Below are 26,719 nucleotides of genomic sequence, written 5' to 3'. Positions count from 1 at the left end.
GTCTTAGGTCGTCAAGGACAGAGGCCGCATAAGCAGCCGACTATTCTTGTTTCTATATGTATGTTATTAATATGGACTGACATCTCCAGGGCTATGTATCTAACCTAGGGCTTCGAGATTTCAAGCTTTCACCAAAACCAACACCTTTAGTTCTTCAATTAAGCCGACCACGGGACTCATCATAAAGTAACCTCGTCAATTCCTCGTCAAGATGTGCCCCAGGTCCCTACAGGAAGAAAGAGCCAAGTTCATTGTTTGTATACTATACTTTCCACCGCCTTTGTCTCCGCCCTCGAAACAAAGAAGTTCAAACTTTTTATAGAATTGATTATCAACAACACTCTTAGTTTGTTGACTACAGTATTAGCCTAACATATCTCTAGGACCTACTTTGGATTTCTTTCTCATGCTCTTGAATAATGTCACATATATCAGCATCCAACTGTCTACTCTTCTGCTGGACATATACCTCTTTCGACGCGCCTAACACCCGGCCATTTTCCGCCGCGACTCCTTATCGATAAGCGCGTTACTGCCCGCGCCAGCTCAAAATGTACCTTTTCAGCTGGCTTTTCAAAAACCACCCTCTGGCCATGGCGACCATGGACGAGGTACCATATCGGTCACCCGTACCCCTTCAATGGGAACTGGCTCGACAGACAGAAATTTTCCTCGAGGATAGCCTATGTATGTTCCCTTTTCCCGGGTGTTGACGCGTGCAGGGAAAACCTCAATGAGACGCTGCTAATAATCTCCGCTTTCTCAACTAGGGCCGCAAGCATATAGCCTTCTCTTCAATGTCCTTGCATCGGGCACTATCTCATCAACAAAAGCAGTGGTTCCACTGCCGCAGCATCTGGCCGTCGCAGCTACGATGCTCGTGCATCCAAGAACCACAACGCGCGCCGAGTCGGAGTACGAAAAAGAAGCACCCAACGCAGCTTTGCGATTTCTTCGATTGACTAATTCCCTTGTTGGTCCCACGGATGCAAGGTTTAATCTCGCTTTTGGGTTCACCCCGTTTGCATCTTCTCGACAGGGTAGGCGGCGTGCGGAAAGCCCGATGCTCGTTGAGCATGACAATCCTGATACCAGGCCTCTGAATACGAAATTCAACCAAGCTTCTTCAGTGTGGACCTGTGCAGAGGACTTTTGGCACGCCGTTGGCTGGGCATTCAATTGTTCGGTACTTCACCCGGCTCGGTGGGAGCGCTGGCAAATATGGCTTCAGTTTATGTGCAACGTACTGGAAGATGATTGGAAAGAGCGCGAAAAAAAGTATCAAGAGGCAAAACAAAACCAAAGAGATACATCAGTTTGGTCGGAGAGGTCTGAGAGATCGGAAAGATCTGAGAGGGAGGCCTCGCAAGGCGCTGAACCGGGCAAGAAAGAAAGACGCAGGGGCAGAAAAACTAAGGTGGAGGTGCATGATGACCTTGCAATCTTTCGGGAAAGTCTGATCTTCCGTTACATCGCCTCAAACACCACACCTGGACGGGACCGCAGAATCATGCGGGCAATCTTTGCCAATGGCAAATCAAATATCGGCGAGTTCAAGGAGGTATTCAAAGACGAGCTGAGAATTCCTGTCCCTGAACAAGACTCGCTTAATACCAAGAAGAGGGCGGGTGATATCAATCTCGACAAGGATGACTATGGCGACTACCTGAACAATTCAGGCGAGGATTTCGAATCTGATCAAACCTCAACATCGGTATCACCTCCAGCCAAGGAATCGAACGCTAGTAAGCCACGGCGCAGCAAGCGAACCCGACGCGGAACACGAAACGCCATGGACGAAGCCGCGGATCCTGTCAAGATGCCGAACGCAAACCAACCACCTTCCCACGCAAACAATCTATCTCTGCTAGGCGGATATATCTCCCTCGCGCTCCGCCAGCAACTCCTCAGTATCCTCTCTAGCGTATCGGAAAAACTGCCCCGGGACTTCATGCCCCTAGACGATCTCTACGACATGTTCGTCGAGAACATCCGCGACCTCTCCCTCCCGATCTTCCAACACTTCATCAGCCCCTCCAACCTCCCGCACCTCCAACCCGAAGCGCACTCCACTCTCTGCGAACTCCTCCTCTTCGTCCTCCGCGAGAGCTCCGCCCCCAGCTCCGATGATAACTACCTTACCCAGGCCAAGCTGGAGAAATGTTTCCTCCCCTACGCAGCGGCTACCCCGAACGTCGGCAACAATGCCAAGGTCTCCATTCTGCTCGAGGCGTTGATGACACTCCTGCATAAGACCAAAATGCTCTCTGTGACCCCGTCGCTGGCGGAAGCTGTCCGGTCTGGGATTGCGCGTCGTGAGAAGGCTAGTCGTGATCGGGGCTCGGTTGAATGGGCCTACTTGCAGGAGAGTGGGTTCAGGATGAAGTTTATGGTAGAGCATATCTTACCATGAAGCCTTTCTGTGGGATCAGAAAAGACCAGTGTAGTGGTAATGATTTTCATGATGACAATAATGATAATGATCAATTTTCGGCGTCTATGGGCGTTTTTTATGGAGCGTTTAGATGTCCTTTGCATGTTTCTTCGGTTTGAATATAATGGTTGTGATATATACTTAGGGAGTACCTGTTCTATCTATTAAATGCCAATTATTTTCACTTGCCGTGAAAGGAGTATCCTACAGATGTGTAATCTACTTATAAAGCTCGGTATTTTTTAGAATGTGTTTTATAGGACCTTGAGTATAATTGCTATCTACAACCACATCGCGTCAAAAACAAAGCAACGGCTTGGGCCGGGAATCATAGCACGCAAATAACAGAATAATCCACCAACGCAGAGATATGATATCCGCCAATAGAGGTAGGGGAAATAGAGCCGAAAAGAAGGAGGAAGAAATAATGGTAAGAAAATAGAAGGGGCAAAGAATCAAAAAAAATAAGAACTCAAAATTGAACAGGTTGTCAACACAAGTCAACAGCTTACCGCGGCGGCCGGGGCCCAATAATCTGGCGCCTAGCACCGCCAACACCAAGGCCAACACCGCCACGGTTCTGATTATCACCACCCATATAGCCATACTGATGAACATCCCAAGACTGGCCCGGTCCCGAACCCTGAGTACCATCTTGGCCGCCACGCCCTGCCGCAGCCGCCGTCTGCTTCTGGTTCTCTGCCCACTCCTCCTGGCGCGCGCGTTCACGCTCCATCTCTCGTTCCAGAAGAGACTTGGATGCCCAGCCGCCGGCCTTGGTCTTCTGCTGCGAGGCTGCGCGGCGGCTGTTCTCGGCGTCGACTTCGGAGGTCGAGGTGTAGTCTTGGAATCGGTGGGCGGCTGGGGCTGGGGATGCGGGTGCTGGGTTCGAGGAGAGGAAATTGTCCACGCGGCTTGCGTGGCCCCGGTTGGCGTTGTAGGCTACTGGGTCTGGGAGGGGCCGGGGCGCGGCGGGTACGTCCCTAGGAGGGAGCGTCGGCGTGGCAGAGGAAGATGATGGCTTTGGCACTGGGAGGGGACGAGGGGGCGGGGCTAGTGCTTGCTCCTCGGTGGGTTCCGGTTCCTCTGCCTCGGAAGTAGCGGGCATATCCTGCGTATTCTGCCACTCCGTACGGAGGAGTCGCCGTTCTTGTTCGAGAGAAGAGAGATCGTAGCTAGGTTTTGGGGGCACGGGACGAGGGCGACTTTGACTGGGAGCCTGAGGCTGATCGCCAGTCTTTCCAGGCTGGACTTCCTGACGTTCAGTTTCGTACTGGCGCTCCCGGTCCTTTGCCAGCTGTAGCTCACGCTCGAGCTCTTTGATGCGACGGCTTTGGGCCGTTTCCTCGTCCGGCCTTGCTCCGGCGACATCACCAACCTGGGAGTTAGAGGCCTGGTACTGGCTTAGGAACTGACCATTGAGACGGTTATCGTTCAAGCTTCGTCTCTGTTGTCGCTCCTGCTCAAACCGGTCCTCGGCTTCCTTTTCTTCCGCCATACGTCGCTGCTCTTCTGCTTCCCATTGACGCTTTTCATCGTCCCAGCGCTTCTTTTCTGCTTCAACCTTGAGACGTTCCTGTTCCCTTACACGAGCAGTCTCTTCTTCCCACCGGCGCTCCTCTTCTGCCTTGGCATGAGCTTCCACTTCTGCAACCTGTTGCTGGAGTGTCCGCTCTGCCTCTTCCTTTTCTGCGTTCTGTTGACGGATCCGTTCATCCTCTTCGCGCTTACGCTTCTCTTTCTCTGCAAGGCTTGGTACAGCAGGCCCAGGAGTGGTGATCTGTCGGCGAGCACCAAATGCAATCCCTTGATTCCCTTGGCTAGCTCCCCCAATGTAGCCATATTGGTGAATGTTCCAAGCCGGCGTGGTATCCTGCTCATCTCCCTTCTTGGCCCAAGTACTGTATGACCCGGAAGGTTTCGTAGGGCTGTCTGTTCGAGAGGGAAAGGTGGCTCTTGCATCCCCGACGTTGCTAGAGGAGCGTGTTGACCGGGGTGCGTATGCCCCGGTGCTCGAGGAACCCGTCGCATTTGGGCTGACCACACCGCGCTTACTCTGTGGGCCAACAGTTCGGGGGAACTTGTTGGGCGCAAGGGTATTGGCCCGCCGACTGAACGCTGCCAGACACTGGAGAACCTGCGCCGGATCCTTTGCTTCGTAGAGATCAACTGTCAGGAAGACATCGTGCGGGGGAAGGTTGAGCGGTGGCAATTGACATGCGCGCAAGAAATGCGAAATATTCTCCATCTGTACGAATGGCGCGGACAACTGCTTATACTTCACGCCCGGTGACACAGCAAGGTTTACCAGCCTTGTAATTAAAGGAGTTAGCCAGGGATTCAGACGCATTAATGGTAGTATAAAACACAGATACGACTCACTTGCAAAGTGCAACGCCATCTTTCAGGCCTTCGAGCAAGTCTGGCGATGCCAGTTTCTCATGCAGCACTTCCTCAATCCAGTCGCGTACCTCCGCGGCTGCCTGCGGGGTATAGCGGGATAGGCGCATATTGCGCAAGTCCTTGTCCAACGAAGTCACTGAAGCCATGATGTGTCGAATGATCGATGCTCGAGTTGTTGAAGTGTAGTTGGACCGTTGTTGCCACTTGGGTGGTATGTATCCCTTTGCGGGTGCCTGATCGGCCCTTACGGTGGCGGGTATTGGGTAGCAGAAGGAGGGTGTTCCGTGATACAATTGGAAATGACGAGATGAAAAATATGCTTCACTTACTAGAAGCGCAGAAGTTTTCTAGTAAAGTTGTAGAAATTAAAAAAAGGAGAGAAAAAAGTCGAGAGATAGAGACAAGAGGAGTGGAATGTCCGGGCTGTGTTTATCCCCGATGACGTTCCTGATAGTCCCGCTCGATCTCTTTTTTTTGCCTCTTTCTATTCTTTACAATCAACAATGGTTAACAGCTTGTGGTTCAAATGGAAGAAGCTTCGCCTGCCCTGGCGGAAGTCCTTCTTGGTCGGTCAGTATCTGCATTTTGTTTTTCGTGTGGCGTCTCAGTACCGCTAACCGTGACCTAGGTGAGGATCTCGCCGGCAATACCTTCTGGGAGTTCAAAGATGTGATGAATGCAGCTCGATTCCGGCGCATTGTTCGATTCGATCCCAAAACACATTTTAGTGATGTTCAAGTGACACGTGAGTCCCGTCGGAGGATGCAGGCTCGGGCTTGGACCACATGCCTCTATTCCGGGGGCAAAGGGGAACGAGACTATTGAACCATAACTAACATGTTATTTCAACACAGCGCAATGGCACCAGTGGCTGCGACATGTCCGAGAACACCCCCGAGCATCCAGGAGCAGCAGCAGGATCTGGTCCGGCAGGCGCAAATCAAACAACTCGCTCGACTCGCCGATGAACGCTGGGCCAGCAAGGCCTCCTTCCTTGATAAGCCCAAGACTCAACAGCAACCACCAACGACCCAAATCAATGAGACGACTTTGAATCAGCCGGTCAACGCTGCCCCTGCACAAAAAGCACCGGCTTCAGCCACATCCCCCGAAACAGCACCGAAGGCCAAACCCGCACCCGCAGAACCGAAGACAACAAAGGAGGAGAACCCATGGAGCAAGGCGAACAAAGCCAACCCAGGCGAGGAGTGGCAGCCTGAAGCGTGGTCTCCTAGTTCTAAGCGGTGATATCGGCTTATTTTGATCATTACTTCGCAATGCTATATAAGCTTGACTTTCAGCGATATGTGCTGGAAGTCAGAGAAGGCTGTCGCCCTGTACCATTGGTCCATTCATCAGCAGAAACATCTTGCAAGGAACCCCCGGTCATAGATGGTATCGAGGCTATCTCATGCCGAAGAGTCTTTGAACTCCACCCGCGCTCCTTGTTGTATAGGATAGAGGTTACTGTGCACCGTGTTCAACCTCATAGGTCATACAGGTGTGGCCCAAGCTGTCTCGGGGGTTTCAAAATAATCAGAGCCATATAGATTGGCACTTGTATACTATACTTCTTCAGTACCCAGCGTTTTCCACTCAATCTTACTACTAAGATCTTCTCTATCCTTGCAACTATACTAACAGTAAATCTAGTGGCTACACAGGCACAGCTGTTTTTTTTATATATTTTCAATTTTCCTACTCTAACATATAAAACAACCCCTTTTTTTGGTTTTTCTGTATTTTCCATGATGCAGCGCAAGTGTCATTCCAAGACAAACAAAGATATCGCAGTAAATCAAAAAAATAAACCTTCCATCCCCTTTTTTTGTGTTTTTCAATTTTTCACCTGTTGCAGCATAGGCACATCTCAAGCTTGCAAGAAAAGCAAGGACATTGCACCCTTTTTTGGTCGTTTTGTGGTTTTCATAGCTTTCGCATCATGAGCAATCTTGGAGCTCAACAAGAAGAGTCATTGCAAACATCGAAGGTCAAAAACAATTTCAAAGAACAATGAGCATAGCAATAGGGTATCACTCCAGGTTCCGGAAAGATCGGCAAAACCGTCAAATCAACAAGAAAATAGAAAATGACAATGGTCAAATTAGATGTAGACCATACTGTTCAGGCATGCGCTCGCCATCGACAGAGTAGTACCTCGGAATTTGTCATCGTCATGGATCTGCTGATTGTTCTCATGGTAGTGAGCCAACAGATACTTCCGGGCACGATCACAGAACTTATCAGCCAAGAAGGCAGGAGTGCTGTAACTGATCGAGCGAGTAGCCCGGCCCATCACGTAGCAGATGTTGTGAGTAAGTTCTTGCAGCACGTCAGCAGGCTTGCGGTCCGTATTGACCTTCGGGTTGGTGAAAATCTCATCGTGAATGACAATGTAGTGAGCCGGTCGAGCGGAACCCTGTAGAGGAGCTTGAGCCTGCAGGTAGAAATCCCAATAGATAGGGCGGGTTACTCCGCGGTCAACAACACATCCGTTGAGTGGGTTAGATGTTCGATCTTGGTCCTTGGCATTGGTAGGGTAGAAGCGTACATTGTGGCGCTTTCCACAAACAATGATACTGATGTTGGGCATGGTTCCACGGTATACCGCTTTGGCAGCAGCTTGAACCTTTGGAAGTTCCTCAGTAAGGACCATGTTGAATTGGCCGTCGCTAACACCGTCGCGGTACACGAGAATGTTCTGGGGCAAGCTTCCATTGTTGTTCTTTTGCCACAAGGCCAGCCGGGTAAGCATCATCTCCTTGAGGAATTCGATGTGTTCCTGACGGCGCGTCTGGGCTCGAACCTCACCAGGCCATTGTCCCATGCGATAATCAGTGGAGGCAACGATGGCAGCAACACTGGGGAAGACTTCGGGGTCTGTGCTCGACGGATGAGTGACATCCAAGCCAACGACCATGGTGTTCTTCGCTGCGGCAATGAAGCGTGCGTTCGCCGGCTGCAGGAGTTGATTGCATCCTCCCATCTTGAGATTGACCTTCATGGCATTGTTGCTCAAATACTGCTCATTAGCACCTGCGAACTTATCGGATAGCATGCAGTGCGTAAGGACGCCAGTCTTGAGATCTCCGGCATACTTGACATAATCAAAGATTTTTCCTTCTGTGCTAGGAAGCAAAACAACCAAGAAGGGAAACTCTTTCATGATCTTTTTGAATGCATCCTTGATCAAACCTCGATTTTCTCTATCATCCACACCGAGAAGGACTTGGAGATACGGTTTAGAGGGCGGCGGAAGCGACAGGCCGTGGTCACGCAATTTCCTGTAGAATGCGTCCATCTCAGAATCAGGATTTTTGAGGCGCTCTTTGTCAGTAGCACCGCGCTTCCGAAGCCAAAGACAGGTCCATTTGCCGATGCTGGCGCACTGGGCGAATTTGGTGCCGACCAAATTCCACGAGCCATTTCGAGGGTTAGTGGTCTTCTTGCCGCCATAAAGCAGATTTGGGGGATTCAAAATCCGACCAGGTACAGTGATCATCTCCTTGCCAGGCTTGATCCCTACCGCCTTGGTATGTCCTTCAGCGATTCCCATGATGTTCAATCCCTCGGTCATAATGGAGTCATAGTTTTGAGGAGGCCGACGGCAACTGAACTTGATCATGTTCTGTCGTTGGATCATGGATGGCTCTGGCTTGAAGGGTTGCCCGGGGAGGACTTCGCAAACCTCTGCAGGAAGGTAAATTGGACGATCACGAGTTCCAACGTTCACGATCGGCATATCACCGTGATGTTTGAGTTCCTTGTTGTAAGCTGTTATTTCTTGTTAGCACAATGCACCTCAAATATCGACTGATACGTAGCAAACCTACTTTTGAAGAAGTACTCAGTAACTGTCACGTATTTCCCCTTCTTCTCATCTCCCATCCAGAACTGCACATTGTCCGCACTAGATGCGAGGCGTTCAACTTTTGGGGGGTGGAGGTCATTGCATCCGTCCATAGGAGTGGCAGCTCCGAGGATCGTTCTGACGGGTTTTTCCTTCACTCCTAATCCGTTCTCTCGAGCTTCCAGGTGCAAGGCGTGGATTTTTACACCCTTCAGATACCGGTGCATAATTTCCCGGTTGGTTCCGTGCACTTGGACAAAGCCAAGGAGTATATCGGACAACAGAACTGGACAGTAGAATGCACTGTGACTGACATTCAAATTGAGCAGGATTCGTCCAGGACCACAACGGACACTTGAGTAGTAACCACGAGCGGCTTCAGCACCACCCTTCATGTCCATAGACTGCTTTCGCTTGTCCATCCGGAAGAATTTGTTTCGTCCCTTGCCGATGATGGCGATACCGCCATCTTTGTAGGGGTAAGCACTCATAAGGATGTTCATTACTCGGAGACAGGGAGCTTCATTCTCAATTTCCCCTCGGTGATTGACATCCTCAAGGCGCGCAATCAGATCAGCTGGGGAGTATGAGCTGTCAAGGGTCAAGGTGGCCTCCCAAGGGCCGGTGTAGGCTTTCGATGTTCCATTTCCATGCCCACTTCCGTTGCCCATGGAACAAATGAATGGCTCTCGATTATTGGGAAGTAGCTCGGTCGTAACAATCTCAGTGGCCCCATCAGTGGCAATGCCGATTCCTTTGTTGAAGAGAGGGTACTTTCGGAACATACTGTCAAGAATGAACTTTTGCTGCCCTTTCTTTGCCTCGGGTCTGATCTTAAGCCGGTAGGAATGGAACTTGATGTTCGGCTTGAACTCCATGGGGAAGAAATTGGCACGAAGTACAGTAGAACGACCTTGAGTACCGTAGCCAGGACGCCGGGCCAAAGAGCCGGGATCTGGACGAGCCTTAGCTGACTCTGCGACGTACTTGTCCTCGAAGGCCTGGACTCGGGCGCTGGGAGCTTCAACCGGGTCTGTCAACATTCTGTGCACATGTTAGATATAATTTCCTCTGATGTATATCAAATAAACTTACCCGGAGGGCGGTTCGGACCCACCACGTCCACCACGACCCCCGCCACGGTCACTGCCACGGCTACTCGAGCCTCCATCGCCGCGGCCACGGGAGCCGCCACGATCACCACCACCACGGCCGCCTCGAATGGGCAGATCACCGTGCGCACGGCCGGACATTTTAGCGAATGCCGGTTAGAGAAAAAAGGTAGTCGAAAAAATAGAAAACGATGTAGTCAGACCGCGAACTTTGCGCGTGTTCGAGAAAGTAGGATAGGCGACGACAAGGACTCGAAAACCCCGGTTGCTTGGGTATTTTCGGAGAGGAATCGAGGACAAGAAGAACGAAAGAACAAATTTCAGTACAGGACAAGCGCTATCTTGCCCACCGCAGTTTTTCTTTTTCAGAAAAAGGAAGAAAAAACGTCAAGTTTGGATTTGTTGATCTGTAAAAATGCGTTAATAACAATGAAACATTAGATTGTTGAGATGCATGAAGATAGTGATGTGAAGACGGACCGATGCAGCAGAGCAATGGGCAATGTAGGGCACGCAATGCGATAAGGCAAGTAGCCCAACCCACAGCCAAGAGCGATGCCAATGAGAATGGCAATGCAATGGCAATGTAGATGGTGATGCAATGAAGATGCAGGATGAACGCAGTGATAGAATATCTCACGCAGGTAGGGATGTGGATAGAGATGGATGATGGTGCAAGGAAAAGTCTTCGAGGGAAGAAAAATGGAAATCAAGGTAGACCAGTAAGAAGCAAATGTGCAGCAGCAAATAAAAATATCAGAATGAACCAGGAACAGCAAATAAAGGCTGAGGGGCATGCAAAATACCTGATCTCAGTGAGATGGCAAGCGGAGGTAAAATATTTTGCAGGTTAGGACTTGGGGTAAAAGATATGTAGCAATCAAAGAGCAGCAAGTGAGAAACCGTGAGAGCAACAAATGATATGCAATTGAGAGCAAATGAAAGGTAAGTGAAAAATTGGTGAAGATCAAAGTGAAGTAAATGCATATGCAATGAGAGTGAGAGATGCAGAGAGAACTGGACTGGCTCACTTTGCCAGTATCAGAGGTACTAGCATGCAATTGAAAGGTATAAGGGGTATTTCAGTGTAAAGAAGCAGAGTGCATACTCACCAAAGCTCTTTGTATGTATCGTGGAGAGGAAAGAAGAAAGAAGAAGAAGTTGCTCGGGGTGGTATTTATAGTCGACACCGGAGCATGAAACGCGCGTTGGTAGACTTGAGGATCATAGATATGTAGGACTTAGGGTATGGGACATGAGGTATGGGACTTGGTGTATGGAGGACTTGGTGTATGGAGGACTTGGTGTATGGAGGACTTGGTGTATGGAGGACTTGGTGTATGGAGGACTTGGTGTATGGAGGACTTGGTGTATGGAGGACTTTGTGTGTGGAGGACTCAGTATGAAGGACTCAGGATAAAAAAGAAAGTTAGCCGCAGAAAGTCATAGTAGTAATGATAGTAGCAGAGTCGAAAAAAGAGAAGCTCACCAGTTTGGCAAAGAAAGACGCATACCTTGAAATTCCTCAAGCGCAAAAAAAATAAAAAGAAGAATCTACAGCGGAAGCTGAATAGTCACAAAATATTATGAGATTAGATATCCACAGAAGAGTCTAGATATTAGAATAGTCTAACATTTTGAGGGTGTAACCACCCGGGCCCAGGCCTGAAAGCAAAACCGTAAACTCCGAAAGCAAACCAGATATTCCCAATGATATAACCCTAAAACACCGGCTGAAAGAAACAGAGACAAAGAAGCAGAAGGAAAAAAAAAAAACCAAATCAAAAACAAACTTAACAGAGAACAGCTTCGAGAGCTTCGACGTCGCCGCCAGCGCTGCGCACAGCCCTCAATGCGGCTTCGCTCAGCTTGCGACGTCTATCGCGGGCTTCTTGCTCGCGGCGAGCCTTGGTCTTAGAACTGCCGGAGGGAGCAACTCCGGTCAAGATCTTCTTGCTGTCGTGGGCGGTAAAGTTGACGAATGATACGCTGACAGACTTGTTTGAGCCTCGGGACGAGGAGCCAGATGCCTTGGCGGGCTTGGGGGCATTCATGCTCTGGCCTGAGAGCTTGCGGCTGTGAGTGCGGCGGTGGATAGGCTTGGAAATGGATCCATTGCAGGTATCCCTGGGTGATGTGCCGGCCTTGGGAGAGAGAGATGGTGAATGGGAGACGTTGTGCACTTGGGAGGTGGTGTAGGTGTCGAATTTTTGAGGGGTAGCGGGGAGCATATTAGATGATGAGAATGAGTGGTCCGCCGACATATCATAGGAGGGATTGAATTGGATCATTAGTCCTCCTTGCATCATGTCATTTTGGCTTCCAACGCTTGGCATGTTGCGGACAGGTGTGGGAGAGGTGAGGTACGAGGCCTGTTGTTGAGAGACCCGAGAAGGCATGGGGGACCACCATTGAGAATCTTGGCCTTGGAGGTCTGGAGTGAAAGAGATAGATGAGGCATGAAGAGGGTCGGATTGCCAAGAGGAGAGAGATTGGGGGTCGGATGAGTGAGATGAGGAGAACAAATCATCTGCAGAAGAAGGGCTGGAGTTGGTCAAGGTGGAAGAGCTTGGGTGAGCAATGTAGTGCTGTTGCTGCCGTGCTGACATTGCGATATTCGGCGATGGCATTGAAACTGAGGGAGACTGGTGGTATAGTCTTGCGTCGTACTGAGGAGGCATCTCTGCTGAGTCTCTAGGTTGGTTCATGATTTGTTCGGTAGGCATGTTTTCATGCTGAATGAGGACATCCGATGGAGGAGGCGACAGCGGCAGACGATCTTCGGAACCGTGAAGACTGAAGTTCTGAATTCGCTGGGCCCAAGCCTCGGGATATGCCATTCTTGCTTTGGATAGGTTGGAAGAGCGCATTAAGCTGGGGGAGAAACTTTGTTTGCGCAAATGAGAGCGACGCTCATTCGGGCTGCGGTGGCGGATAGATTTGGGAGTGATGAGAGCACTCTGGGCAGGCTTCCGTCTAGGAGTAGCTGGAGGAGTGGATGGCGAGGTAGATAAACCGTGAGTTGTTGTAGGGCGAGAGGGAACTTCAAAGTTGTTCAGACTGACATCTGAAATAGCAGACGGGTGGACGGTGTCATGGAAAGCAAAATGATCGGCAGCGGCCCCGTCATCCTGCAGGGACCACTCATTACTCCAGGGTTGCGGTGATTGATGGCGTTTGGGAGTGGAGACCGTGGGTGGAAGATCGCCACAGTCATTGGATAGCGAGTCAAGAGGAAAGAGCTGATCAAAATCGGACAAAGCCGAATCTTTTCCATCAGCGGCACTAGTCTCCATATTGACGTATTGGTTGAACAAGTCATTGAACGAATGATCGTATGGTTGGGCGAACATCTTGTCGGATTTCCGTTTGCGGCGACAAAGTAAAAGAACGGGGCGATTGTGTAGTCAGCGACTGAAAGGTCACGAAGACTGGATTTGATTGGACAACCAAGGATTTGGTCTTGAAATAGGGCTTTGGAAGGTTTGGGGATAGTTCGGGAGGATCGACCCGGATATCCGAGAAGTGCAAAGTATGCAAATAAAGAAAGAGAAGGTGTTTGGATGTTTGGATGTTTGAATGTTTGATAGTTTGTCAATCAAAGAAAACACTGCAGATGATGCAAAGAAAGCAAAGCAAACAAACAGATGCAAGCCCTATTTGAATGGCTGCCAGGGACACCAGCCTCGGAATTTCTGGACACATTCCAAGTGCTCTAAAGATGGACAAGGAATGTGCTATAGAGGGCCCGGTTGGCTCCTGGCCGGCCTTACCAACCTCCCGGAAGAATGATTGAAGACTCTCCAAGCCAATCGTAGTTGCAGGAAATATGAATGGCTGGCCGAGCTGTCAATCTTCGCCAGCTCCCGAAGAGGTTTCGTTCCGGATAGCCACCCACGGGAATGTAACCCTCCTTCACTAAGCCAGAAGCAGTGGAACAGTCATCAAATGAGCTGGTGAAGCGGGTCTGGAAAACTTAGGCATGTTGACCCGATACTTTTGATTGGAGATCGGCATAACTTGTACGGAGTAAGAGCACGGCCGTTATAAAAGGAAATGGGTCGGAACGCTCTCCGAGCCGTTCAGGATTATCCAAGGAACCAGGACCAACCATACAGCTGGGGCAGAAGGATGATCACCTATCAAGTTCCAAGGTTGGTACTTGCAGTGTAAGCGTCATGATACCTGTTATCCCATCATCAACCGCCCGAAGAAGACTCGACTTGGGTGACAGTATGATCGGCCGCGCACTCTGGCTACATACTTCTTTCATTTGCTTCATCATGATTAGCCAATGGATCCAATTAGGGGTGGGGTGATGTTGTCGATTGGTCAATGTCCTGTTGGTGATAGACGGTCAGGAATGTGGGTTGGAACGTAGAGGCTGGGCGGAATGTCACCCCTCCCTCCCCGAACAATGCACAGAAGAGTTTTAGGTATTCGAGAAGGACAGATTTTCCTGGGAGCCCCATGGATGTGTCCCCCCTGCTCGGAAGTTTAGAAAACCTTGACCTGCAGGAGATCGCCGTCCAGGGCCCTTATTTGGGAGTGTTTGCTTCGACCCCATGTTCTATATTTGGACTGCATGAAGTTGATCAAAATAAGGCCATGTTTGAATGCAGCAAAGACCAAACCTTTTCCTCAGCATGAGATAAGGGTCTGACGCCTCCTTTCCCCTTCGAAATAATCCGGGTGCCATTTACTTGTCAAAGTGCAGCGTCCTTCGGTGGCGCTGGAGGTTGCAGGTGTTTCTTGTATCTCAATTGATATCATCAGCCAAATTGTGTTTAGGTGATTTTTGAATCGGACAATGCAGTATAATGCGTTGGTGACATGTCAATGTGTATGTTACTTCCTTTGACATCCATGCCGTCTTTGGGTTGAGTTCAGGCATCACAACCAAGGCGGCCAATAGCCAAACAACGAACATAGATTCAGGCGAGACTGCAGGATTAATGAACCGGGGTTGAGAGTCATCAGGTGGATTTGAGACCAAGATTTGGTATAGCTGAAGTTCGAAGGCGCTCTGGATCAGCCTGATAGGCCTGCAACCCGTCACGCTGTTTCTTCAAACGGAGTCCAAGGCGCCAATGCGGAATGCAGCCTGACTACGGACCTAAACAAAAAATTTTAAAAAAGAGGCAAAAATGGAAAGGGGCATTGGAAGAGTCAAAAACCAATACCTCTCTGTGATATCGAAGGTTATACATAGAAAAAGTCGTCTGCACAAAGTAGTTATGCTTTTTACCGCCTTCGTATACACCCAAGAAGACATCAAAAAAGGAATAAAAAAAGCACTTTCAAGGGTTCTTACATATAACATCCATACCATCTTGGTCCTAATAGATCAGACTATTAAAGTCTTAGGTCGTCAAGGACAGAGGCCGTATAAGCGGGTGGCCCCGTTCAACCATATTTATTGTGTATGCAATCAGCAAGGGCTTGGTAATAAGTCATAGATGCCCCTAGAAGATGTGGTCATTCAATAATATCATATGCCTAGAAGGAAAGATCGCGATAAAATCCTGAGCGTGACACTGAAAAAGCAATTCCCGGCTGAGACGTACTCTGCACTCGGTATTCCGGTACTCCCGAGGCTATTCTCAAAGGCTGATATTGCGTACGGAGTACTCCGTACTTGGTCATGGGATATAATTAGGTATTCATAACAATAGACAATCAAATTCATTGTTCGAATGATCTAGAAAATAGTGCAGATGACTGTATTGTGACAAAGAAACAAAGAAACAAATCGTGGAAGAGCCCAATGGGCAAAATTCCGAAAAAGGTCAAGTTCGGGCTGAGTCAGATGACGAGAAATTGGGGCGACCCGATCTTCCCAAGGAACGGAACCCTCCTCTTTCTCTCTCTTTTTCTTCAGGCCACTTCAAACCGTGACCTTGGATTCTTAACTATCTATTACTGTTACTGCTCATCTGCAGTCACCGTTTTTTCCTTTCGCACTTTCCTCATCTGCACTTTGTATCGTCGCCTTTACTCCAAAGCCGACGTGACTCAACCCGGCTTTTGCCCCTCCGTCACACCCCGCGAAACGTGGGCCACTATTCTCTTGTCTACTTTCATCTCCGCTCTTCTCCTCTTGTCGCATCCTTAGTCTGCGATAAGCCTTTTTGTTTAGCAATACCCGTTGCGACCCTTGCTGCTCTCGCGACATCCCAACGCCGCTTTCATTGCGTCACGCGAACACCACAACTTCTCGTCTTGCCACCTTCTTGTACCCTACATGCATCTCGACAAAACCTTTCGCCTCCGTGTTATCCGTTACCAACATCAACTTATTTCGAATCACCACAGCAACCAGTCTCGACCGTCTTGTTCCGCACACCAGACTGGCAAGAAAGCACCCTTCTACATCTAATCACAAAGCGTCTATCGGAAAATCATGTCTTCCAACATTTGTGCTGGGGACAAGTTTCCTTAAACTTTTACACGATTCCCGTGTGCCTTCACTATGCACTTTTCACTGTGCTTTGCAGGCTTTCGATGCCCTTGCTATTCTCTTGATTCACTTTTGACTCACTGATCGCACCTTTTCCAACTTCGTTCTTCCACACAAACCCTATCTCTCCTGCCTAGGAGTGCCCGGTTACGGTCCCGGAGCCCTCTTAAGTTTGGGCAGTTCGACAAATCAACAAAAGAAACCGTCCCGCTGAAAGCATGGACAAACCAATTACTGAGCAAATGAGCAACTCAACCCTCCATCGAGGCTCGTGGGGCTCTGTCTCGTCTACCTTCTCCAACCTCGAGATGTCTTTCTCCCACGACAGCTGCTATGGCTCAGATGAAGTTTCAGTCACATCGAATGGTTGCACCCCAGCTCAATCAGGTGCATCGACTTCTACTACCAAACCGACTTTGCGTCCTTTCTTGAAATCGATCCTTAAGAACTCAACCATTACCTTTGACTCTGATGAAGAGTCCGATTCGGAATCGGGCTATAGCTCGGATGGAATTGATTCGGAGTATGATGCACTCTCCGATGAATCTGACGAAGAGGACGACGGCGATGATTCGGACTTCTCAATCTGGGATGACACAAACGGGGACGTCCCTGAGACGCATGAGGATCACACAGAGTCGTTTGACGATGCCTTCATCTCCTTCGAGGAGAATTCTGTGCGCTTTGACCCGCAGGTGGAGTACATTGACAGCATGGAAGTATCGGAAGATGAAGCTCCTGATCACCAAATGACCTGCCATGAAATGATGATGCTTGCTCGGGACTCCAAAGGTACCCAAACCCTTCTGGATCAACTCGACAAAATGGACATCGCCGGGTCCCATGAAAATGAAGATTGCCACCCAGAGTTTGTTCGCAAATCTACCAACCAGCCAGAAGAGTTTTCGCGTGATGCCGTGGACTTGGACTGCAGTCTCTTTGTCGCTTACATGAATGGAATCCATGGAATTGCCACCCCGAAGTACCAAACGTACCTTCGAGTTCAGGTTGACCACATCCGCTTGGGCAAGGACACCGAATTCGTGGATCCAGAGGGTGTGCCTTCATTGTACCTCGACCTAGTCTCCAACCACGTCACTGGCACCTTCTGCAACCTCCTCGCTGAAGACGAGCTCAACGAGTTGATCAGACTCCGTGCAGAAGAGCAAACCGGAAACCAAAACAATACAAGCTCGATCACCCTAGACTTGGATCACCACCAAGCCCTCTTGAACAAGATCGAGAAATTCCTGCTGGACAGATTGGCGAATGGTCGGGTCGACATTGGTCCTGATGAGCTGAGCTTCTTCGCTGGCGGCATTGCGCACGAACTCGGAACCAAAACCTTGCCTACACAGGTCTAGGATCTGCTTGTACATCGGCAAACAAATACCACGACTTTACGATTATGAGAAAACGTTTTCTTTCGGATTCGCCAACTATCTGGCGAGGGGCACACAATGAGACGGCTCTTTAGCCAGGAAAAGCATTCAAATTTCTCACGAGTCGCTTTCGGGCTAGGATTTGACAGTGGTCATGTATTTTCCCGAACTAGCACTTGATATTCAAAAACAGTTTCAAAACTTCAAATATTCCCAAGTTAATGATTTAGATGTAGCTTAGTCTGTTTTTCCTGCCATCGTCGTCTCGTATGACTCCGGCCTTGAGTGCCCAACCAATCACTCTTGTTCGCCCCCTTCCCGCCCTAAAACCCACCTACTACCCGGATCTCAGACAAAGCGAGTACAGTAAAAACAGGCCGGCCCCTCTTCACTCGAAATAGCTCATCCTCGAAGCATAACCCTCCGGTATCACATCAGCCCAGCTATGGATGTAACGACTGTTCAACCTCCTACAAACATTCCGAGTCTCAGGTACTCAACATTCAAGGTCAAACTGTACACATATATACCTGTAGGTACTTAATCGCCTACATTGTACTCCGTGCTTATATTGTAAGTAGATATTCGTGGTACTATTACGCATAATATATATATACATCGTACTCAAACCGGACCACCAGCCCCGAGTCGGATGTTTTAGAGATCCCTACTAACCTCTGGCACACCTTCATCCCCCTCATACCTACAAATACAACATACACGTAATCATACTGAGCGCCCAACACACCTACACCTACACCTACACTGTGTTTTGAGAAAAATAGGTATTGTGATTTGTATCCTTCCATACAAAAGGTACATCATTTCAACATTTATTGCTTAGTGTGAATTATCGTTGACTGGGGTGCACCAACACAGGGGTTATACCACGCCATTCTTCTTCTAGAAATCTCCTGACACTCTAACACGTCTGATACGCTTGGCAAGCCCCTTCATCACTTATATCCCAGTCAGTAAAGGGCCCAGACACTAGTGGGCGTTCCGGCCCGGGGAATTACTCGTTTCCTTCCCTGCAGGGCAGGGATGGGCTGATGTATTTTTGGACCAGCGTTGTACTCCGTGTACTCCGTAGGGGGGTCTGGTGAAGAAGCACTATTATGGATACCGATCGATAGGTACGGCTCAATAAGGTCGATTACTACAACATACAACATACTGAACTATCCTATAGGAGACCTTTTCTTTTTCGCTTTTTGTTTTGTTCTCCATCTTTCATCCGGTGGGACTTCATGCAGCAGACTTCATGCAGCAGACTTCATGCAGCGGGTAATTATCCACTTAGCTCCATTAAGGTCAGCGGGGATTATCGGTAGTTTCATTTAAGGGGGCAAAAATGCAGCTGGGTGCTAGCTTGGTACTTAGATGATGAGTGACATGAAATAATGGATTAGATGGTGCCAAGCTCCACAGGTTACAAGTTTCATGCGTGTACAACATACTCGGTATGTGTTAGTAGGGAGTTAGTGCTATGACGGGTATAACGTATAACTTCATGCAGTGAAGATCACCCCGGGGTTTCGGGTTTTGGCATACGACGACAGTAAATCCAATAGAAGCGAAGAAATTCGAATGTATGTACTCCATACACTTAGACCTATCCACTATGCACCTGTGCTTTCGGAAAAAAAAATGTGACCGTTTCGGAGTGACATATCATATAAACATGACTCGTGCATATCCAAAGTCGAAGTGTCGACTGGCCGTTTTTAATTAAATTTCCTGTCGACCACAACGGCGTAACCTATCATATAAAGATGACTCGTGCATATTCAAAGTCGAAGTGTCAACTCGCCGTTTTTAATTAAATTTGTCGATCACAACGGCATAGAGCACAGACAGCACGGGGAGGAACCTTGGAAAGGTAAAACGTCCACTAAGGCATATCATACGGAGTATGGCTTTCGTTTAGACTTTTAGAACGTTGCGGTGAATAGTTATGACCTGGCCGAAACAGGCTTTTGATTCCTCTTTTCTCTGTCGTTTTTCTCGTCCTTGGTACTCGCTGTCGATCATTGACGATCACGACTTTCCTCATTCGGAAGATATTCTGCTGTATAGCGTGCGGGTCGAGGATCAATGAGCCAATAAGAAATCATGTGTAGAGCAGTGCATACAATATACTCCGTACAACATACTGTGTCATTCACGTTGTATGGGTCTCAAACGTGAAGAGTCCCATAGAGAAATAGACAGATGAAGAAGAAATCGCGGAGATATTCGGCCAATCCATCAATCCGAATAATCAGTCTTCTGTCGATCACGGCAGGATCCTTACCCTTATTGAAGTCCCCGTACACGCTAGACTGCGGAGCCCCGAGGGATTGTCATGAAGGGTGTGGCAGCTAGGGACCAGAGTGGAGCGTCTTTCTTTCCGTATGGGGTAATTTGGCTCCAACAATGGAGTTTGGGAATGGGATACGTATGTACATACGCTGGTTCTAGGGCCAGGAGTCGTGGGGGAACCAATTTTTTTTTCCCACGACGATTACGAATTGTACTCATAGCCACGCGTGCTATGGTGCGATGGGGTTGTCGGGGATGGAAATGTAGACAGGGCCGTTGGGACGGCTTATTCGAGGAATCAGTGAGAACAACGATATTTCAACGCTGGCTACAACGTGTTATGTTTCTTTGTGCGATACGGGTGACTCCTGCGTGAGATAGGCTGAAACTGGTACTTGGACGAGGTCCTGGGGTGTTGGGTACATAGTAAGCTGATTCTAGGGCTGAGGAGTGGTACAGAGTACAGGTCAGGGAATATGCATGGGGATAGGATATGATATATCACTGGATCTATGAAGCAGCCCTGCAAGGTGCAAGAACAATTTGTGCGCTGTACATTTATTCTTTGCTTTTTCCGAGGTCTCTCCAGGAAACTTGATACTCTTGCATGATTCTGGTCTTATTGTGACAATATCCATTGTGATCGTTAGTTACTGCTAGTGCGCGCTACGTACTGGAGCATCTGGCAATAGTCGCGATAACCCTATTGTTCATTGCCACATGGGCCCACTTGACCCAAAGTCCTGTCATCTCCGATGTTGAATGCTTAGGTGGACACGGAGTATCGGAGTACTCCGTACATTCCGTACATTATGCATTTCGTATTATCACGTTTTCAGCTACAGCCCAATATATAATAATCTGATCTCTTTGGCCAAGGTGATATTAAGGAGGTTATATGTAAGAGCATACCGACGTGTTTTCAGCTGTTCTTTTTTGATGTTCTTTTTTGATGTTCGTCTTTTTTGATGTCTCTTCAAAGGTCTCTTTAGATGTATACGAAGGATGTAAAAATAATAAACCGTATAAAGGATTTTTCTATACATAAATAGTAATGAGATGGCGTTCTCAGCTTCTCATTCGCTTAGGTAGGACCTCGGGAGGTTCCTCTGAAAAATGAATAGAGTGCTCTTCCACGGTGAGAGGTCGGCAAAGGAATTGATTGGATGATCCAGTGTTGACAGATAAACCTTGGAATGGTTCAGATCAGGTACGGTGCGCGTCACATCGGGGGCCACCCTAAGCAGATGCTGATTGGGGAGATTGATATAATTTGGGATATTTGTCTCAGCTGCTAAAGTGTTTCCAAGGTTTCAAATTGTGCAATAACAATGTACCTAGGTATACATAAAGTTTCTAGAAACTGGAAAATGGGGACCGCGTACCCGTGGCATGGCATCTCTGCGCCACAGGCTTATCCTCGTGTGCCCCTGGGACCTGTGGAACGGCTGAGGAACGTGTGGAAAAAGGATGTTATGCGCTAAGAGCTGTACTACCGAATGTGCCCCATAGTATTAGCGGGTCATACTGAAATGAGATATTCACCTGGGCAGATATCCATAAGATATCATAATTACAAATACTTTCCGACACCTTGAAACCCCATATACCCTGCGTGCACCTGGGCAACTGAGCACCTGGGTAAACTTCTTTTTAGGAATAACTCGAGGCAAAAGTCAATAATCTTACCAGAAAGGAATGGCGCTAAAGGCTAACTGAGTCCCCCCCCAATCCATGGAACCTCATTCAGTGATTGGCTGGCCACAACCAATGAGGCCTGAAACGAGGTGCGAGCGGGGCACTTTAGCGTGCCGATCGCTGGAACATTGTTCTGTTTTTTTTCCCATGGGGCGCGATTGCGATCGGGGGCTCTTTTTTTCTTTCTGGAATAGGGGGGAAAACCGTTTTTGAATAGCTCTTCAATAAGACATACGCAGTATATGTTGTAGTAGCTGCCTATAATCAACTTATGTATATCTATATGTGAATAGGTTATGGCGTTTAAAATAGGAATAACCTAAATAAGGTACAGGGGTCTTTACAATGCAACCCCAAAAGAAAAGCGTAATCAGGTAAGATTGTAAGATTTGTATACAATCGCAGGTGCTCCATAAATTATTCGGTAGTCGACCCCGAATGTGTTTCTAGGCTCCACTGACTCGGATGGAATAATTACTCCTGACTCTCTCTCCTGGCCTTCACATCCTTTTGCTTCCTTCTACTTTCCCTATGCAAATGCGGTATGAGCACTGATTCTTTCATTCAAACGGGTAAGTTGGAAATTCACCCATTGTCACGGGGCCCATCGGGGCGAGGTGCGCATGCAGTCGTACAAGCCCCCAATTTCATTCAAGTCAGACTGACGTTCCTGGGAGTACAGGATGATTTAGGAATTTCGATTTCTACCCAGCGCCTTCCCGTCCAAATCGAGGTCTGCGAAGGAACACAGAAAAAGAGGCAAATCAAAGCTCTCGAGTACTCGAGCCCTCGAGCTACACATACCTGGGGTACACAATGCAATCCACCAAAGCACCCGACTTCCTGGACACTGGGGCCGTGTCCCGTTCGCGCAGCCCCAGCGTCGTTTCTACCGATTCGCAGTTTTCTCGAGTCAATCTCATGTCACCGCCGTCCGTGACGCCGTCCCCAGCGTTCATCTCGCCATCTGCAGCTTCAGAGATCATCTCTGCCGACCAGGAGTTCAACGCTGCCGATTTTGTCGCTGAGGACGAGGGAACCGGGGCCGGTGCTACGGCGCTGGTGACCCCGGCCGCCTTATCGCTCCTGAACGGATTCCTCGATAACCTCTTGTTTAATATCCTCGCATCGTCAAAGTCGACCCAGCTCGCATGCATTCGACCCGCCATGGCCGATGTGTTGAAGCCCCGCTTGGCCAAGGAAGTTGTCGCCTCAGCCGAAGAAGAGTTGAGCGAATATATGGGCGGTGCGGACGATGAACAGATGGAGTTTCGCGGTGGCCAGGAGCCCGGCGGCGATTTTGATCTAGTACGCTCATGGAAGTTAACCCGTCTACGATGCATGGTCTACACACGACTGGGCGACATGGAAGAAGATGACGAAGACGAGTTTATCGCGCAAGATAGCCTCGGAGAGACCGATGGAGCACCCCGCAGATTTACCAGTCATGTCGACAATATCACACCGGCAGCTTCTATTTTCCTTACCTCGATCATCGAATACATTGGCGAACGCGCACTAGTCATTGCTGGCGAGACATCGCGGTCTCGTTTGTCGGCACAGCTCAACAATGGCGGTGATGACTGCAGTGGATCCGGAGACGAGCGGAAAAGAATCGACCGACTTGTGGTGGAAGATCTTGATATGGAGAAATTGGCCCTGAATGCAACCCTGGGTCGCCTGTGGCGCACGTGGAGGCAGCGCAAACGCGGAACCACTCTTTCTCGAACACTATCTCGCGAATCATTCCGCCCACGTGGATACTCCCTGGCAAACAGCCGAAAGAGTAGCATTGTGACGATCGAGGAACCAGTGACTCCCAAGGAGCCTCTTCCCGTGGCAATTCCCCCGCCTTTCGACCCTGCTACTGTTCCCTTGCCAATGAGCGATTACGACGTTCAAGAGATCGAGGTCCCGGGCTACATTGGCGATCTAGATGGGGAGGTGCAGACCATGCAGGCCGTTGTCGCCCACAAGGTGCGACCGCGTAGTCTGATGGTATTTTCCTCGCCCTCGCTTGTGCCAAAATCTCCAGGTTCAGCAAACAGCTCGCCTGTGAGTGCGTCAGCTATTGAACCCGGCAAATCATTCCGTCATGTTCGTACGAGGTCTCTACCTAATGGAGCACCCGCACCCGACTCCGCTGAGGAGGAGCCAGAGTCGCCAACAGAACACCCATCACCCACCGCATCGGAGAAAAAGCAACTCGAGACTATGTACGAGGATGATGAATCGGCAGAATATGTGGATGCAGCCGAAACTACTACCCCTGGCATTGCTTTCACGACAGAACACAAAGAGACACCGTCCTTCGAACCTGCAGAAGAAGCTTCCGAAAATGCGAGAATGTCGATCTTGCATGAAGAAGAGGAGGAGATAGGTCCTGCAGTCAGCGAGACGGTTGCGTCCTTGCGCGCTATCGCACAAGATGAAGACGATATGACCGATCAATCCAATAGTGCTCGCGTCTCCCTCGTATCCTTGGGCGATCGGCCCAATCAGAAAGACCCAGAAGTAATTGAAGGCACTGGGTTATGCGAAAAGCCTAAATTGACTTCGACGATACACCGACCAAAACGACAATCCTCCAGGGATGCCAGTCTACTGAATGCAAGGTCGATCTCTGAACAGACTAGCGACTCTGAAATGCAAGCCATTGCGAAGAGTCAGCCTTCAACGCAAGGGGTTGAGGCCACGCCGGCTCCACCCGCACCCCCCATCGAGGCTATCACATCTTCTATCAGTCACGATGCGACAGATGATGATCACAATAACATGAACATGACGACCACCCCCCCGACTCGGCCGTTGGAGGAATACACCGAAACAACAAAATCTTCAAAATCTCTCTCCGCCGATATCCCTCGCCCGACTTCTGGTTCAGGTAATTCCCAGCGATCGAAAACTCGCCCCAGACCTGCTCCGTTGGAGGTCACAACCAGCAACCGAAACTCCTCCGCCTCCGCCTCTGCCACCGCGGTTGAACGAGCCGCTGTTCAGCGCATGCCTCGACCATCGATTATATCCCGTCGGTCTGGGAGCTTCGGTAGTTCTCGCGAGAACGTGCGTCCAGTGACCGCTGGCTCTACCACATCGCAGGTGTCTAGCAAGTTGAAGGGTATCATGAGTCGACCACAGGGTGAATCTGGTTCGCCCCGCATGCGCAGCTCGTCTGAAACTAGTCGCGCATCTGGCGGGAGCGTGGACTCTGTAGACAACGAAATTGCCGATTTGGACAAGTTGATCAACAGTGATGAGACGATCCATTACACCCTTACTCCGCGAAGTGTGAGGGAGATGACCTTCCCTGACTTGCCCAACCGATCAGTTCCTCGATCAGAGACGGCAGGCGTCTCCGACCTGGCTAATTTCTTAAATACCACTGCGCCACCAGGTGAAGATAAACACCGTCCTCATGCCTCGGTTTCCTCAAGAGCAACTGGAGAGATGACTCCAATCTCCCCCACCAGATCCATTGAGTCACCTAAGCACATCCCGCTTACCACGCGCTTGACCAACATGTCATCAACGTCCAGGTCTAGCAAGATTGGACAGGCGCGGGACGCGCGCATCGCACCCTCAGATTCGACCCGCGACTTTGCGGAATTCATGAGATCGACTGGCCCTGTTAGTGCGCCAAACGAGTCTAAGACCTCTTTCTCTGCCGAGAGCACGCGGCCTGTTCGTCCTCCATCAACTCTCTCCACTGCCTCCCGTGGCAACCGACCTAAGCTTCAAGCTCGGTCTGCTGAGACGAGAGGATCTCAGACCTCGGACCTCATCGACTTCATTCGCGAGGGGCCTCCTATGCCAGCAGGTGCTCACCGAATTCCTCGGACAGTTGCACCTTTCCGCAACACCATCGATTCGGATGATCTTCAGATGGATAACACCACATCCAGCTCTTTCATCACCACTGGTAATGGATCTACACCCAATAAATCCTTGACATCTCTTGGTTCGCGGTCTGGGTTGCTGGATTCAACCCGAAATAAGGCTACAGCATCGGGAAGCGCCACGGACTTCGACGAGCCCAAGCCTGTTCGGAAGCAACGCCGTGTTCCAGATCCTTACGCCATCGACGACGATGACGATGACGCGCTTCTAGAAGAGCTTCTGGAAGAGGAACAAAACCCCAAACCCAGGCGCGAGGAGGAGAGCTTGATGGATTTCCTGAACAACGCTCCTCCCCCTCCTCCCTCCTCACAACCCCCACAGCCATTTGCAGTTAGCGCTCCTACATCACATGGTTTCAATGGTGCATCAGGCATGAAGGCCCGCCTGCTCCGCACCTCTCAGAACTCCTTGCGCACACAAAACGCCCCCACCAAGGTCCAGTCCAACTACTCTGCCAAGGTTGGTCAGGAGCGCAACAATGGCACCATGCCTTCTATCTCAAACCGCCAGCCCGGCACCGGTGATTTGGCAGATTTCCTCCGAAACACCGGGCCTCCTCCGGGCCCTATGCGATCTTCATCCTCGCCGATGGGCTCTAAATCGAAAGACGGTGGCTTCTCCCGTTTCTTCACGCGCCGAAAGAAGGTCGAGGCTTAATGGGTTGAAAGTATCCTGACGACATTCTCGACTAATGTCTTGCTTTGCTGAGCGTTCCAATTCATCTAACGATCTACATACCATGTCCATCGCTTTGGCCTTTCTTATTTGTGCAACATCACTGCCATCTTTATCATTCCCTTCTTCTTTACTTTGTTCACATAGATGTCCTCTTTTCCTTATTGTGTACTATGGCTACGACCGGGTGGCTTTTTCCTATCTCTTGCGCTTGTGTGCACCATTTTATTTTCTACCTTTCTGTGTGGGACTGAACGATTAATACGGACTTCGGGTTTTCTATTTTGTCTCTTTGTTGGGACGTCGCTTTGATTGTTTTCGTGGATTTCGAGATACCATGCCTATTCTATACTTGGGCTATTTTCCAATGCCCTGACACTCAGAAACCATTTCATTCTTCTTTGAACAACATAATTCCAATACGTAGTAATAACTCAATTTACGCAAATACAAAACAATAGACCCCAGCATTATTTGCTGTGTGAAACAAGAAATCCTTAGTCG

General features: G+C 49.4%; 7 protein-coding genes across 7 annotated transcripts; 4 read left to right on the top strand and 3 right to left on the bottom strand.

Annotated features, from left to right (window-relative positions):
- Positions 1-551: 551 nt before the first annotated feature.
- Positions 552-2,413, top strand: N7471_000370 (uncharacterized protein; the record flags this gene model as incomplete). The annotated part of the gene is made up of 2 exons (XM_057273091.1): positions 552-687; positions 771-2,413. The coding sequence occupies 2 exons, from the start codon at positions 552-554 to the stop codon at positions 2,411-2,413; spliced, it is 1,779 nt and encodes a 592-aa protein (XP_057141270.1).
- A 529-nt stretch (positions 2,414-2,942) lies between these two features.
- On the bottom strand, positions 2,943-4,983 carry N7471_000369 (calponin homology domain protein; the record flags this gene model as incomplete). Its single annotated transcript, XM_057273090.1, has 2 exons — positions 2,943-4,746; positions 4,817-4,983. The coding sequence occupies 2 exons, from the start codon at positions 4,981-4,983 to the stop codon at positions 2,943-2,945; spliced, it is 1,971 nt and encodes a 656-aa protein (XP_057141269.1).
- A 357-nt stretch (positions 4,984-5,340) lies between these two features.
- On the top strand, positions 5,341-6,085 carry N7471_000368 (uncharacterized protein; the record flags this gene model as incomplete). The annotated part of the gene is made up of 3 exons (XM_057273089.1): positions 5,341-5,407; positions 5,466-5,582; positions 5,706-6,085. The coding sequence occupies 3 exons, from the start codon at positions 5,341-5,343 to the stop codon at positions 6,083-6,085; spliced, it is 564 nt and encodes a 187-aa protein (XP_057141268.1).
- An 856-nt stretch (positions 6,086-6,941) lies between these two features.
- On the bottom strand, positions 6,942-9,940 carry N7471_000367 (argonaute family protein; the record flags this gene model as incomplete). The annotated part of the gene is made up of 3 exons (XM_057273088.1): positions 6,942-8,611; positions 8,671-9,731; positions 9,783-9,940. 3 exons carry the CDS (start codon positions 9,938-9,940, stop codon positions 6,942-6,944), a joined length of 2,889 nt encoding a protein of 962 aa, XP_057141267.1.
- A 1,652-nt stretch (positions 9,941-11,592) lies between these two features.
- wetA (developmental regulatory protein WetA) lies at positions 11,593-13,152 on the bottom strand (the record flags this gene model as incomplete). The annotated part of the gene is made up of 1 exon (XM_057273087.1): positions 11,593-13,152. One exon carries the CDS (start codon positions 13,150-13,152, stop codon positions 11,593-11,595), a length of 1,560 nt encoding a protein of 519 aa, XP_057141266.1.
- Positions 13,153-16,477: 3,325 nt separating this feature from the next.
- Positions 16,478-17,623, top strand: N7471_000365 (uncharacterized protein; the record flags this gene model as incomplete). Its single annotated transcript, XM_057273086.1, has 1 exon — positions 16,478-17,623. One exon carries the CDS (start codon positions 16,478-16,480, stop codon positions 17,621-17,623), a length of 1,146 nt encoding a protein of 381 aa, XP_057141265.1.
- A 4,836-nt stretch (positions 17,624-22,459) lies between these two features.
- Positions 22,460-26,197, top strand: N7471_000364 (uncharacterized protein; the record flags this gene model as incomplete). Its single annotated transcript, XM_057273085.1, has 1 exon — positions 22,460-26,197. The coding sequence occupies one exon, from the start codon at positions 22,460-22,462 to the stop codon at positions 26,195-26,197; it is 3,738 nt and encodes a 1,245-aa protein (XP_057141264.1).
- Positions 26,198-26,719: the final 522 nt, after the last annotated feature.

The sequence above is a fragment of the Penicillium samsonianum genome (genome assembly GCF_028829775.1).
Source record: "Penicillium samsonianum strain IBT 33392 chromosome Unknown utg000001l_segment0_segment0, whole genome shotgun sequence".
NCBI classification, from domain to species: Eukaryota; Fungi; Ascomycota; class Eurotiomycetes; order Eurotiales; family Aspergillaceae; genus Penicillium; species Penicillium samsonianum.
Note: the sequence above shows the minus strand (reverse complement) of the source record. Positions and strands in the feature narration are given on the sequence as shown.